Below are 13,610 nucleotides of genomic sequence, written 5' to 3'. Positions count from 1 at the left end.
GGCTGGGTTTTTGAATTGCAGATGAAGTAGATTTATTATCTGCATCTAAATTTTCTCGAGTGACTGCAACCCATAATTTATACAGCATTCCTGTTTTCAAAGCAGAAGCCCGTAATTTTTGTTGAATATAATGTGGAGAATAGGTGTAAATACAGCACTGGAGTGGACATTAAATAAATATAAAAAGACTGGATGTGTATTTAATAACTGTCTGAGGGTGTATTTCTATTAAATGAATAGCAGAGTGACTGAGGACTGGTTATACAGCTTCCTTGTCAAGAGGAGATTTACCTTCACTTGTCCTGTATGAGACATGAATAGCATTCCTGAGAAATTACATGTAGGCTATTGTTTGAATTGTCAGACATGGGAGCCACACACACACACACACACACACACACCTGAGAACTTTACAGTCTCAGGTACCATCTGTTAATGCGTAGGCTATAACTATAACCTGTAAAGTGAAACTACACAGGTGAGCCTCTGTGAAGGAAATAGTCTTCTCATTCTTTTGGAGCCTGGGGATGAAATGACTCAAAATCCTTAAGTTCTATTAGCACATGCAGGTATATCCATGCCTTCATTTAAAGACAAGGGATTTATTGCATAATCACTGATTCCCAGTACCACCAGCTGTTAATAACAAGAAGTGTAAGACAAAGTGCTAAGACACATGGTTAAAAGCAACCCTGTCACCTGAAATATTCATATTTACTATCTTTGGAAATGTTCTAAGAAGGGGGAAGACGAAGGAACTGTAATAAACCTGAGTTAAAACGTAGTGAACTGAAAGGAAAAGGCCATACGGCACACACATTTTTCTCCATCATGTATCAAATGCCTGAAGTTTGGCCAGTCTTTTTGGAAAATGCGCTTGTTTACCATCTTGCCCAGATCAATATCAATTTCATCTCTGTGTGTTCAGTACAGCAGAAGAGATGTCGGCAGCCTAGCTTTGCACAGAGACAGCAAGCAATGGGAAAGTGTTGGCCTAGTGCTTAAAAGCGGGAACAACAACTGTTATGGAAAAGATTGTGGCAATTAAAGGGGTTTCTTGTGCCCTCAGGAGATGCTGAAATCAAAAGTTTAAACTAAGGTTGGAAATGTCTTTTACTTTAGCCACATATTTTGCTATGTAAAATGCTAATCAATGATGTATCTGTCCCCCTGTGCTCTCTCTCTTTTTCTATCCCCCATCCTCCATTCCATCTGTGTTTCTCTGCCCCTTCCAGCCTGTAAGTGTAATGGTCACGCAAGTGTGTGCCAGGTGTTAACTGGCAAGTGCTTCTGCACCACCAAGGGGATCAAAGGAGACCAGTGCCAGCTGTGAGTACACACACACACAAGAAAGAGAAAACAGAAGTGTTTTAAGTGGTTCCATACTTAAATCATCATGCTGAAATTTTGGACCAGCAATTTATACTGTAGCTTTTTATTATTAGATATGGTCAGTACAGTATCTCTAGACCCTGTTTCCAAAAGTTCCACACGGCAGCAGAGAGGTCAAATGAGAAATACACTGTCAATGTTAGGAGTAAAATTCACAGAGTTATGGTAATAACAATCAAAAGTGAGTCTCTGGGCTGCCTGTTACTGGGTTGGTACCACTTGGGATGGAGCCCTGATGAAATGCTTGGGGCTATTTTAAGGGAGACCCATTTTGACAAGTGAGACGGATACATATGGGAAGGTGTTATGTTAATTTATGATATTTTGCATATACTTGTGAACTGAAAACACCTCAGTAACACTGACACAGAAACAGAGCTTCTGTAAAAAACTCATGCTAAACTCAGACTTTAAAAGGGATAAATATGGATTCAAGCTCACCCCTCGCTTATGATTTAATATAATCAAAAAAATAATGATAGTAACACTGGGGCAAATTACAGGACATCAGAGTGGATGGTAGGTAAACCAGAGGAGTTCCTTTCTTTATCAAATGGTAACTTTTGCCAAACACATCTTTGATATAGGATGAGTCGGATAGACACTAAAAATCAGTACATACAAATTAAATAGAAATTAATTTGATCTGATCTTAAGTCATGGCATAGTCTAACTTTCAGTTTCCCTTTATTACATAATGGCATTCATGTAATGTGAGGTCACAGCTCATGCACAAAACAAAACAGCCCAAGTACATTTTTCAAATCAAATAGTTAAAATGACCATTTATGGTTTTCATGATGTGGGTATGAGCATGGATTTCTGAACCACTTAGAGTCACTTTGTTCCTCCTCTTGCAGAGACTTGGTTGTTGTAATGATTCTGTAGTGTAAAAACAGAACCATCAGTTGACATTAAAAGGCAGAAACTCCACCTTCAGGACGAATTCTGCTGATGCTGTGGATTCCCTCAGTGTAGGAGGGCCATTTCCACTTAGCTGTCTGCTTTCCCAGTTGTAAGCAGAATGGACACTGATGTTTTTTAATACCACTAATGCAGTGAGAGGTATGGGGGGGGGTCACTGGCAAACCTTGAACGCACATACACTCCCACGCAACATGACATGGTTTTCCCTCTCTCGCTTTGTCTCCTGAATTTTTTTCCAACACTGTGTGCTCAGGTTTTGTCATCTCTTACTTGTTCAGTTTCACATTTCACAGCCATATTTAATTTGCAATTTTGATGAGACATAATTTGAAATTCAGTCAGACTTCAGTCGTGTCATACTGATTCAGTTGCAACATCTTCTTGCTAAGTACAATGACAAGACTGTAGTGAGCAAAAGTAATATACAGTAGTCACACCATAAAGGTATTTAAATGATTTGATGTCATGATGATGATAAATTGTGGATTGTTTACATCTGGTGGAATAGCATGAAACCAACTGGAGGATGTAAATTGTTAGTGGTATGTGCACACTTGTGCACGCTTAATGCTCATACAAAACAAAGTAGGAACCCACTCATGAAAACATTACTCTGCTGTTCGTAGCTGTTCGTGTGGTCAAAAACTTCACAGGCTACCTTTAACTGTTGAGGTTCAAATTTCAAATAGATAGATGGTCTAGATGAGAAATTTGTTTTCACCACCTGCATGTGTATATTTCTCACATGGAAAACATAAAGATACATAGTACACAGTTTACACGTGATCACATAGAGGCATCATGCTGTGTAGGTAAAGCATGTGTTTACATGAGTTGGTGTGCAAGTGTAAATTATTACTGTCTGTGATTAGAAACAATATATCGACATTAAGATACGTGTGTATTTTGCTACTCTGAATGATGGCTGATATAAACTGCAGCCTGCGTTTAGGTAACATATGATCACTCAGTATCTGGTACATTGTTTATAAGAGAGTAAATTAAACAAAAACTTGGTAGTTAAGCTGAGCAGTGACAACCACCATATTGGAACAAAAAAAGACAGTGGCTCACCTAATGAGACTACAAGTTAGTCAAATGTATCACGTGGAAATATAAGGGAACTGAGGTCTTAGTCTTGACAGTATTCAGAATATGCGAGAAACTCATTGAATGAGAGAAAACATGGATGTGATGAGAGCACAAGAGACATAGAGAGAAAGCAAAGGAAACTAGGGGAAGTGCTCAGAAAAAGACCTCTTCAAAAACCATCTGTACTTTGTGTTGACTTTGAGAATAAATAAATGACACTTGACACAAATGTCAAAATGTCACATTCATTTCTGTTGCCAGATGGGGTGCAGCATGGTGCAATGCGAGAGCACAACACCGAGATAGCAGGTGGCTAACAGTTGATTCAAACGACATCATTTTCTACCCTACAAAATCAGAGTGGGGTATTTGAGCAGGCCAGGCACCAGCAGGGCCAACCATCATCAGCCATTTAGAGGAGGAGGATGTGCCCATACAGCTCTGGAGCCAGCTTTGGTTTGATTATCAGCTTAAAATTTAGCCAGCAACATAAACCACCAGAATATGTTGTTAATTCAGTCCCATTTACAGACTCTAATACAGACTCTAATTAGATCAGTGTTGTCATCATGATTAACAACCATTGTTTTAGTGGTGTTTTTAATCTCAAAATCAAGATGCATTTTCACATTCAAACATATTACAGCAATCAAGTAATGACCTTTTTTTCCAAGTATAATCTAATTAGTGTGTGTATGTATTGACTAACAGTTGGGCTGGGTGTTTGCCGTTCCCTTTTTGTAATTCAATTTCTAGTATCTCATTACATGTAATCAGTGTCTCCCCCAACCTCTGTCAGCCACTCACTCTCACCATCCCCAGCAATAACCCTTAAATAAAGACCTCTGCACAAGGGTACTCTGTCTTTTTCAGCACTGTTCACACATGTTGGCTTTCACACACGCGTGCGCCGCCGCAGCCACAGATACCATTAGGACCTTCGAATAATAGCCCCAGTAATGAAGTGAAGGGTGCATCGGTGCAGAATAGAATTGTTTTTGAAAACAATTGATGAGGTCTGCGCTGCGTTACAGTGATGAGTCAAACAAGAGCGCAGAGAAATATTTCTTATTATAGTGCTCGTTGAGATACATACATTATTCAGGGTTCTTCTTGTGCTGGAGGTAACAGTGCTCTGAGAGTGTGTACATGTATGTGCTCGCTCCAGATTTTTCGTACGTGTGAAGGACATTGCGTAGGTTCACAGCAGAATTCTCCTGCTTGCTCGCTTGTTTGAGTGTGTGTCTATTTTGCCCTGTAAATTCACAGAGTGCACACAAGCACCACAGATGAAGGTTCAAGTTGAGTGTAGATCAAATTAAGATACAGCGCAGGGGTATTGCCTGGAGTTCAGACGTGTGTACGCATGCATGCAGGTGTAGATTAAATTAAGATACAGGGTGGAGGAGTTGCATTATACACCTCATGACGAGCGTGTGGGTACGTGTGCATGTTTCGCCTTCTGCAAATGCCAGGCAGCTGAAACACCCCAGGAGCGATGTTCTGTGAGGTTCAAAAGCCTGTGGCGATGTTTGTCCTCCATCCTTTGTGTGGTGGTAAAACAGCCTGTCCTTGCCTGCTTAACCTTAACAGCCAGAGCATCCGTGCTGGCTCTTCCCCCAGCTCAGTGTGCTGCACCCATTAGATCATTCAGAGCACTGTTTCTTGACCTTCAGGATTTGCTGGTTAGTTATAGCGTCATAATCCCTCTTGATCAGGTTAGTTAATATTGTCAAAGCATGCATTTAGTCCATATTTACTTTTGACTATCTGGGAGTAGTGAGCAGCTACAGCAAAACAGCTGTTGTTGACACATTGACAATGTAAACACTATTTAAGCATTAAAACAATTCAGCAATATTAATATTAAACATTTGTAATTTGGTCACTATAACATATAAACTGTAAACTGTTGCACTTTTACAGTTACTGTAGTTGGTGATATTTAAGTTGTTGAGGCACCTCAGATGTGTTACCTCCAACCTCATCTAACTGACATTTTTTTTCTGCATAGGACCTTCAGTGGCGATGCCTCTGTCTCAGAAATCCAAACTGTTGCAAAACAACCAATGTTGCATTATTTTTAGAGACAGAGTCACCCCCCCCCCCCACCCCACCCCCCACACACACACTTCACTGTAACATCACTAACAGCCACCTCCTCCTCACTGGCATTCATGTCTCTCAGTCATTTTGCTCGTCTCCCCTGTTCCCTCCTTCGCTCTGTGTCCTCTCTGACTCCCCGACACCGCCTCTGATATTCTAGTTCTAACAAGTTTAATTGGTCTGGTCTGTAAAATATAACAACTGTGAAAGAAAAAATCAGCAATAATAGATATCTAATGTTTAAATTTAAGTGTCATTTTTCACTTGATTTATGCACTTCTCGTGCACATGATATTACTGGTCCCGTTTATCAGGTGAAGTACAGGAGAGTGATAATAAATTAGTTCAGAGTGAATTGTAGGCAGTTAAGATGCATAAAAGATTGAGAGAGAACTCTGCTTTCCACACAACGCTGCCATATGTTACTCCTCATTACAAGCCTCTGGGAAGCCTTGAGCCTGATATAACACACACATGCACACATGTACCCCGAAAACAGCCGATGTTAACAAATTATATTGCTCGGTAGCACTTCATTTAAAAGTCAGACAAGTTTGGCTGTTATACCACTGTTTCACTGATGTGTGAAAATTGCATGTACTGTGAAACTGTAGCAGTTTTTGAGCAAACTGCATGACCTGACAGCGCCTAAGAAAGCTATTCATACCTTTCTGTTTATCAAATGCACACGAAAAAAACTAATCACAGGCTGTTACTTCAGGACAGCTGTGATACTCGAGGCTTTAAAATTAGAGTGTTTGTCAACTAACAACAATGGCCTGGAGGAAAATGTAATTGTCCAGTTGTTGCGCCATGTCTCGCCTTGGGTGAGGACCCTCATTAGCTGGAGCTGTAGATTCATTGTCCCTGGACTTCAGTCATTAAGCACAGGGTAATTATAGTTCATATTTTTCTTTCTTTCTTTTTTTTTTTTTTTTAAACATAGTTTTCAATCTTGATTTCAAGTTCTATACAATAATATATACATATAACACCAAAAATAGTTTTTAAAATGTGTATAATTTTGTAACAGACTGAACAACATAATTAAAAATGCGACAAGATTCTGATGTACATTTTTAGTGAAAGAAAGCCGTGGCATATAATTGTAATCAGCTCAGAGTGGACTATCTCAATATCCTCCTGATGTTTGCCATCCTCTGTGGAACATCAGTGTCTGGATCACAGGCTGCTGTACAAGATGCCTATTGAGTAGGTTTGATCCATGCAGATGTAAACAGCTGCCTGAACGTACCTAAACTCATCGACCAAATGCAGGTTGCACTTTCATCTTTAAATGTTTGTTTGTATTGTAGTTCACATGCAGCTCTTTTTTGGAGCATTTTAAAGTACTTCTCATTCTTGTTTATCTTTAGTTCTTAACGATTTTAAGAGATATACCACATTAAACTCTGCTCCAGGACAGGGTTATCCCCAGTCTTTTTGGAATATCTCCAAAAACATGGGTCGCTGTGAGTCGGAGGGGGGAGAATCTAAAGTTACCATTTTCCAATCAAGGTAAACAAGTCATGTGCTGCGAGCGTTGTGAACATGTTCAATCCTGAGCCCTGATTATCTGAGTTAATAAACATGAGTTTCAAACAAAGTTAAACTCACCTTGGGCTTTGAACAGGCTGTTATGAACTTTGCATTCCTGACTCACTAGGTGTATATCTTTCAAACTACATTTTTTCTTCCCTTTTAAACGGACTCACTTTGATTGGTGGTTGGTCTTGATTTGGCTTTCACATCTCAATTTAGGATTATATTTCCCACATAATCAAGGATGAACTCATAAATTGTGTTGTTTGCTCCAAGGATTTTGAGGGATTAAAATTAGCGCGTTGCTTATAGTTGTCTGTGCTTCTGCGATCAGGTGGTACGTAAAGTTTGTCGCACGTCACTGTGTCACTTCGATAAATAAATCTTAAAAAGAAAAAAAAAAATCTAATTAACTTTTACAAACTATCAGATTATTTCCTTTTTGTCAGAAGTTAGAGGCTTGATGAGGCGCCAACAGCAGGAGCTAATGCGCTGGCACTTGGCAGACACTGCTCCTGATAAGAGGCATTCTTGCTCTCAATCTGTTAGCACTCTTCTTCATCTTGTTCTCTCCTCTCTGTTTTTCTTCACTGCAGATGTGACTCAGAAAACCGTTACCTTGGCAATCCACTCAGAGGAACCTGCTACTGTGAGTAATTCTCCACTGGACAGCAACTTGCTGGAATGACAGCTCATATACGCACACACACACACACACCTCCTTGATTATTCTTGGCTATTCTCTCTCTCTGCTTTTCTTTCTCCCTCTCCACTTCTCCACTCTTCCGCTCGGGGCAGATGGAGCATTTTAGCACTTTGGCACCAGGGGCACTTGTTCAGTGACAGAATGACTTGTCGTGAAAATGTCAAGTGCATCAGAAGGAGTGAGTGATTGAGCTAATCAAGGAGACGGAGGAGTAAAAATTCTCCACTTGTCTATTCACTCACTCACTCAATCACCCACCTACTCATTCATTCATTTAGAAAGTTGACTAAATGGTTGATTGACTTGGAAAATATATCAAGGTGAGTGATGTCAAAAAGCTGCATTATGAAAAAGAAAAAAAAGGGAGAAAAAATACAACCTGATAAAGTTGACACCCAGTGCCAAGTGGTCGCAAATCTGCACCTGTATTCCTGTGTGTACTGCACATGCTGGCGTTCGTGCTTTGTGTGTTTATTTGCATGATGTGGTGTCCTTCATGGTGCCGCAGTACTTAGTGATTTGTTATCTGCCTTTCAACACTCTGCTACTGACAACACAGCCTCTGCCAAGGTTTTGTCCCTTTTGAAATGCCATAGCCTGACACCAGGCTCAGTGAGGGTAAGACAGGAAACTAAAAGCCCGGAGCTTGTTTTAACCTCTGCACACCATTGAGACTGTTTCTTGAGCTCTGTCACGCAGTATTGTAACCATGACACTCTTCACACTAAAACACTGTTGACCGTGGACTAACACGCTGCACTCATTGTGACATTAACTAACTTCTTCACTGTGCGAATTATTTGACCTTTCACTGTAAATGACGAGATGTGATTTTGAGTTCACTTCTACTATCTCTACTATCTAGTTTTGTTCAATTAGAGTAAAATGGATTGAAGAAACAGTCCAAAATATGTTTTTCAATCTAAATATTTTCATATATAGATATCTCACTGACTTCTGTATATTGTTTTGGGAAAGTAGAGAATTCATTTGTGATAATCTGCTATTAATTAATAATTATATTATAATACTTCGTTAATCACAGCAGGGGAGTTTTTTGCTGTCAGGGTCAGGTATTCCTAGTTGTTATCTGCTTGATGAGAAAATTGTACAGCCTGATTGCAGTCATTGGATTTGATTACAGACATTTCAGTTTCACTCGTCTGCATCGGTCTGAGTATTGCTTGGAAGTTTCTTTTGATCTCACCACACAGCATGCGCCTCTGTATTTTTATGCTGTCACAGTTGTCTGTAGTAGCCACAGCTGGCAGCTCAGAATATGTGTACACCTCCGAAAGTTGCCACTCGTTTGTTACGTAAAATATATTGTTGAATGATTTCCTGTCTGATTTTTCTAAATAGATAATCTCCTGATTGACTACCAGTTCACCTTCAGTCTCATCCAAGAAGATGACAATCACTACACTGCTATCAACTTTATGGCGTCACCCGAGCAGGTAACTATTTTAAAAATCAAAGTTCTCAGTCAGATAACAAAGGCAGCGACACCATAAATTGGTCTTTTTTTGACGAGGTAAGATGAGTGCAGCACTCTGTAAAATCTCCAGCCACATTTAAAGTCGATGATCATTGATTGGTCATTCTTTTTCATCAAGATGCTAGAAAGCGGCACTAGGAGTCTGGAAGTGCTTACAAATTGTTCGAGGCCCTTTGAATCCTTGCCGGGTTTTATAACATCGTCATAGCGTCTCTGCTTTTACTATGTACTGTCCTGTAATGAAACTGTTGCACCTGTTTGTGTGATAATCTCAGTGTAACTACATTAATGTTGTGGTGTTTTTAAAAGGCAAACAAGAACTTGGACATGTCCATTAATGCATCCAACAACTTCAACCTCAATATCACCTGGTCGGTGGGATCAACAGGTACTTTTATGTGTTTTTACCATTTTAATAAATGTATTGTAGAAATGTCTTGCTCTATTTTAGTCCTTGTATAAGACAGTAGACATGTTGATGAGGGGAAAAACTGTGTGCTGATGTTATTTATATATTGTTCAAGTTGGTGGATTTTCCACTATGTTGTAAATTCAGCCCTTAGTCTGTGAAAATACATATTCCCAGTTTGTCTGGGACACGTCTGCAATTAATCAGTCAAAAAGACCAAAATAATTCTGCAATAATAAAAATTATTTATTCTGTACCTAACAAATGGCTTATATCAGAAATACTATTTGGGATTCAAGTCAAAAGGTGTCAGATATGTTAAAGTCTCAAGAGTGAAGTAATTTTTGGAACAATTACACAAAAATAGTCATAATATATATATATATATTTTTTTTGCATTGGAAGGTCAGCAAGGCAGATATTAAAAATCTCCGAGGATGTTTAGACCCACAGTCTTACAGCATAATTTGCCACTCCCACACAAAATGACATGCACCCAATTTAGCCCAAGCATCATTAAGAAGTCATTTTCATCCACACAGGGTGATTTATACAGACAGGTCAAACACAGACCCAGGCTGATTAGATATACTGTCTAAATTTATTGTCACCTCAATGCCAGAATTGCAAATTTAATCACCTACTTCCACAATATTCACAGAAATAATGAAACATGCCATCTAGGCTTTAGAAATTGAGTTTGTAATGTAGAAAACTTGCTTTATTTTTTAATTAAAGTAATCATTTAGTCAGGAGGTATAACAGATATATCAGGCACAATAATGCATCCCTGTCTTAGTTGTGAGTACTGTGTCACTGTTGAGTGGATATTATAGATCCCCTGAGGAAAGACACCCAAGGACACTGCAGTCGTCCAGTGCCACTGTTTATCTCGTGCCCTCCTTTCCTCTCAAGTCATCTGCCACTTTCTCCATTTCCCCACAACGCTGACATTTTCCAACCACTCCCACCCCCCCACCCCACCCCAAAAAAAACAAACAAACAAACAAAACAAAAAAAAAAAAAAACGTTAACCTCCCCCACTCCCCTCCTACCTTAACCTTTTTTTTTTTGGAGCACAGTCATTAATATTTGAAGTTAGGTCCCCCTTTTCTACCCGCAAAGATATTTTGTCTCAGAAGGAACAGGAGCCTCTTCACAATCGATGGGAGCGGCAAGCGTCTTTGGGTTGGGGGAGGGCAGGGGGTGGGGGGTGGCAGGGAGGGTGATTTCAATTAAGATAAACGTGCTCACGTAGCCACACTCAAGCTGTCATTTTCAGTTCTTTTGTTTCAGAGTTGTGGGTTGGAATGTCAATGCTGAGGACCCACTGACATGAGAAAGAATAAAAAATGACTTGAAACATTAAGATAGAAGGAAAATAGACTTTTAAAGGGGTTTTGCTCAGAAATGCATCAGTTTTATTTCAGAATGGCTAATTGTATATTAACAAGACACTCTAAGGTTTGCTTGTCTAGTTGACCATATTGAATTTTATTGAAAGAAAATTTCATCATCTTGTCTTCAAATAAAACAGTTTTGGCTGTTGTAACATTCACTCTGAAATGAAATGACAGTCTACTCATGAATGCTGAGGATAAATGGACACAAACAAGCACCATAATAAACAGCTGATCATTGCAAAGTTTTGTTGCCCTTATGCAGTCTGCATTTAGCCTGAGGGCATAAATTGCTAAAATCTGGGTGTCAAATATACTAAATGCATTGGCTGATAGTGGTGATATGGATTAAAATGATGAATATGTGCTAGCATGACTCAGTCATGACCTATGGACAGCAGCATTTCACTCCCTCTTTCAAGCTGTGCTTTTCTCACACATCCACGTCCATTTAACAATAAAATATAGACGGCATGTATAATTACACAGTAAAGCTCCACTCTGTTTTAGGTCAACCAAAAAGGAAGTTTAATGCACTTCAGACATAATAATAATTGGTCAAGAGAGCTTTCCTGTTGTTCTAAACAGCTTGATAAACCCATTAATGGATTCATAATGACATGTTGTAGTCGGTTCAACGCCACTTCTGTACGTTGGTGAGCTCAGTGAGCACCAAATGGCAATGTGTTGAACATGAACTCTTTTCCCCAACAGCTGGAACCATCTCTGGGGAGGAGGTGCCCATTGTGTCTAAAACTAACATCAAGGAATACAGAGACAGTTTCTCCTGTGAGAAGTTCACCTTCAGAAGCAACCCTAATATTACCTTTTACGTCTACGTCAGTAACTTCTCATGGCCCATCAAGATCCAGGTAAGGACTGCGCCTGTGATGTTCGACTGACTCATATGAAACGGATAACACAATGATCTAATCCTTTCTTTCTCATGTGTTATGTTGGTCCAGATTTCTCACTACATGTACAATATGTGTGTAGCCATGTGAAAAGATCCAATTTATGAACAGTCCTACATATGTAAAGAGAGCTGGAGCAGCCATCTTTGCAGACTCAGAGCTCTGTTGTTGCTCAGGGTGGTTTCAAGTGCACTTTATTCTAATTACAGGTAGCATAGCGTAGCATAGGTACACAGCTGTTTTTTCAGCGAGCAAAAGAAAAGCACCATGTAGCCTGTTCCAGACCTACTTGTGAATGGAGGAGATTGAGGCTTTGATGTGGTGGATGGGGCGAAAATATAGTACTGTTAAACATGAATGCTGTTTGCTGTTTCTATTTACTTTGGGCTTGCAGGAAAACAATGATTAAAATCTCACAGTTTAGTCTCGCAGGCAATACAATTAAATGGGGCTAGACACCACATAGTGCATATATGACTGGCTACTACAAAATGACAGACCAAGAGTGACAAGGGAGAACAGCAGGCTGCTACTCTTTCAGATGTAGGCAGGACTTTTTGACCTGTGATTCTGATAAAAACAAAATTGTTCTGTGCTCATTCTCTTGCCTGTGTATACAAGCTGACTGATAACTATAACTGGCTGCAACTAAGTAAACATCAGTTTATATTCATTCAAAAGTTAATGTCTCAAAACTTTAAGTTGTGAATTTTAGCTGTTTAGCTCCAGATTATGTTTGAATCGATCAGGTTCTCTGTCTAGTAAGGTTGATTACATTTGAAACAATGGTTATGCTAAGTGTTAAATGTATTTGATATTTCATGAAACATTTGTCCAAAGTAATGCACTTACTCATTTCAGTTTAGACTTGCAGCTCCATCATTCTGCAGTTTTATTTTATAGAAACAAGCTCTAACATTAATTTGTATGATGATTGATGATTTAACATTCAGCCAGCGCTCCCAGTGTTTTCAGTGTATCAGTCTTATTTCTAAAACACTATGTTTAAGCGAGAAGCAAAAGCTTTCACTAAGAAATATGATAGATACAGTTATCTTTTCTAATAATAGCACGCAATACCCTTTTTGCTAATTAGCCCACACCCATATATTGATTTTTATATTTGTTCTGTTCCTCCCTTTCACGTGGTAGATGAGTGGACCATGCTGGGGTAATAATGTCTTTGGGGTCAGTCCATCTGTGGAGGTGGCCCAGTAATAGTTTTCTATTAGATTTCCCGGCCAACAGTCACTTATTTATTATAGACTGGCCTGAGCCGTTAACGCAAACATCCTCTGTAACAGGATAAGGTCCCTCTTTCGTTGCTAGCCTTTATGATGCAGGGGAGAGAGCATAGACACGGATGAGATAAAGCAGAATTTGAGACTGCACTCATGAGCCTTTGTACTTAATGTCCAAGTGCCTAAAATAAGCTTTTAAATGCAGATAAAGATAGTAAAGAGCAGTGTTGAGCTAAGATCTTTCTGTGACATCATGTGCTGGTACAGAGACTGGTCACTGTAATAAAAGTCCACTTGTGATAGCAGAATGTTCCATTGATCAGCAGAGATTGACAAATTGAAAATTAGATTAACCCCAAAAGTATTGCTTTGACCTTATGTTA

General features: G+C 39.3%; 1 protein-coding gene across 1 annotated transcript in view; it reads left to right on the top strand.

Moving 5' to 3' along the window:
* Window positions 1-13,610, top strand: part of atrnl1b (attractin-like 1b) — a 59,493-nt gene that overhangs the window by 22,187 nt on the left and 23,696 nt on the right. The window contains exons 20-24 of the mRNA XM_018698737.2: window positions 1,236-1,329; window positions 7,656-7,708; window positions 9,128-9,222; window positions 9,573-9,651; window positions 11,787-11,944. Coding sequence (XP_018554253.1) covers window positions 1,236-1,329; window positions 7,656-7,708; window positions 9,128-9,222; window positions 9,573-9,651; window positions 11,787-11,944 — 479 coding nt within the window. The remainder of the gene's footprint in view (window positions 1-1,235; window positions 1,330-7,655; window positions 7,709-9,127; window positions 9,223-9,572; window positions 9,652-11,786; window positions 11,945-13,610) is intronic.

Source organism: Lates calcarifer, linkage group LG23, assembly GCF_001640805.2.
Source record: "Lates calcarifer isolate ASB-BC8 linkage group LG23, TLL_Latcal_v3, whole genome shotgun sequence".
Taxonomy (NCBI): domain Eukaryota; kingdom Metazoa; phylum Chordata; class Actinopteri; family Centropomidae; genus Lates; species Lates calcarifer.
Note: the sequence above shows the minus strand (reverse complement) of the source record. Positions and strands in the feature narration are given on the sequence as shown.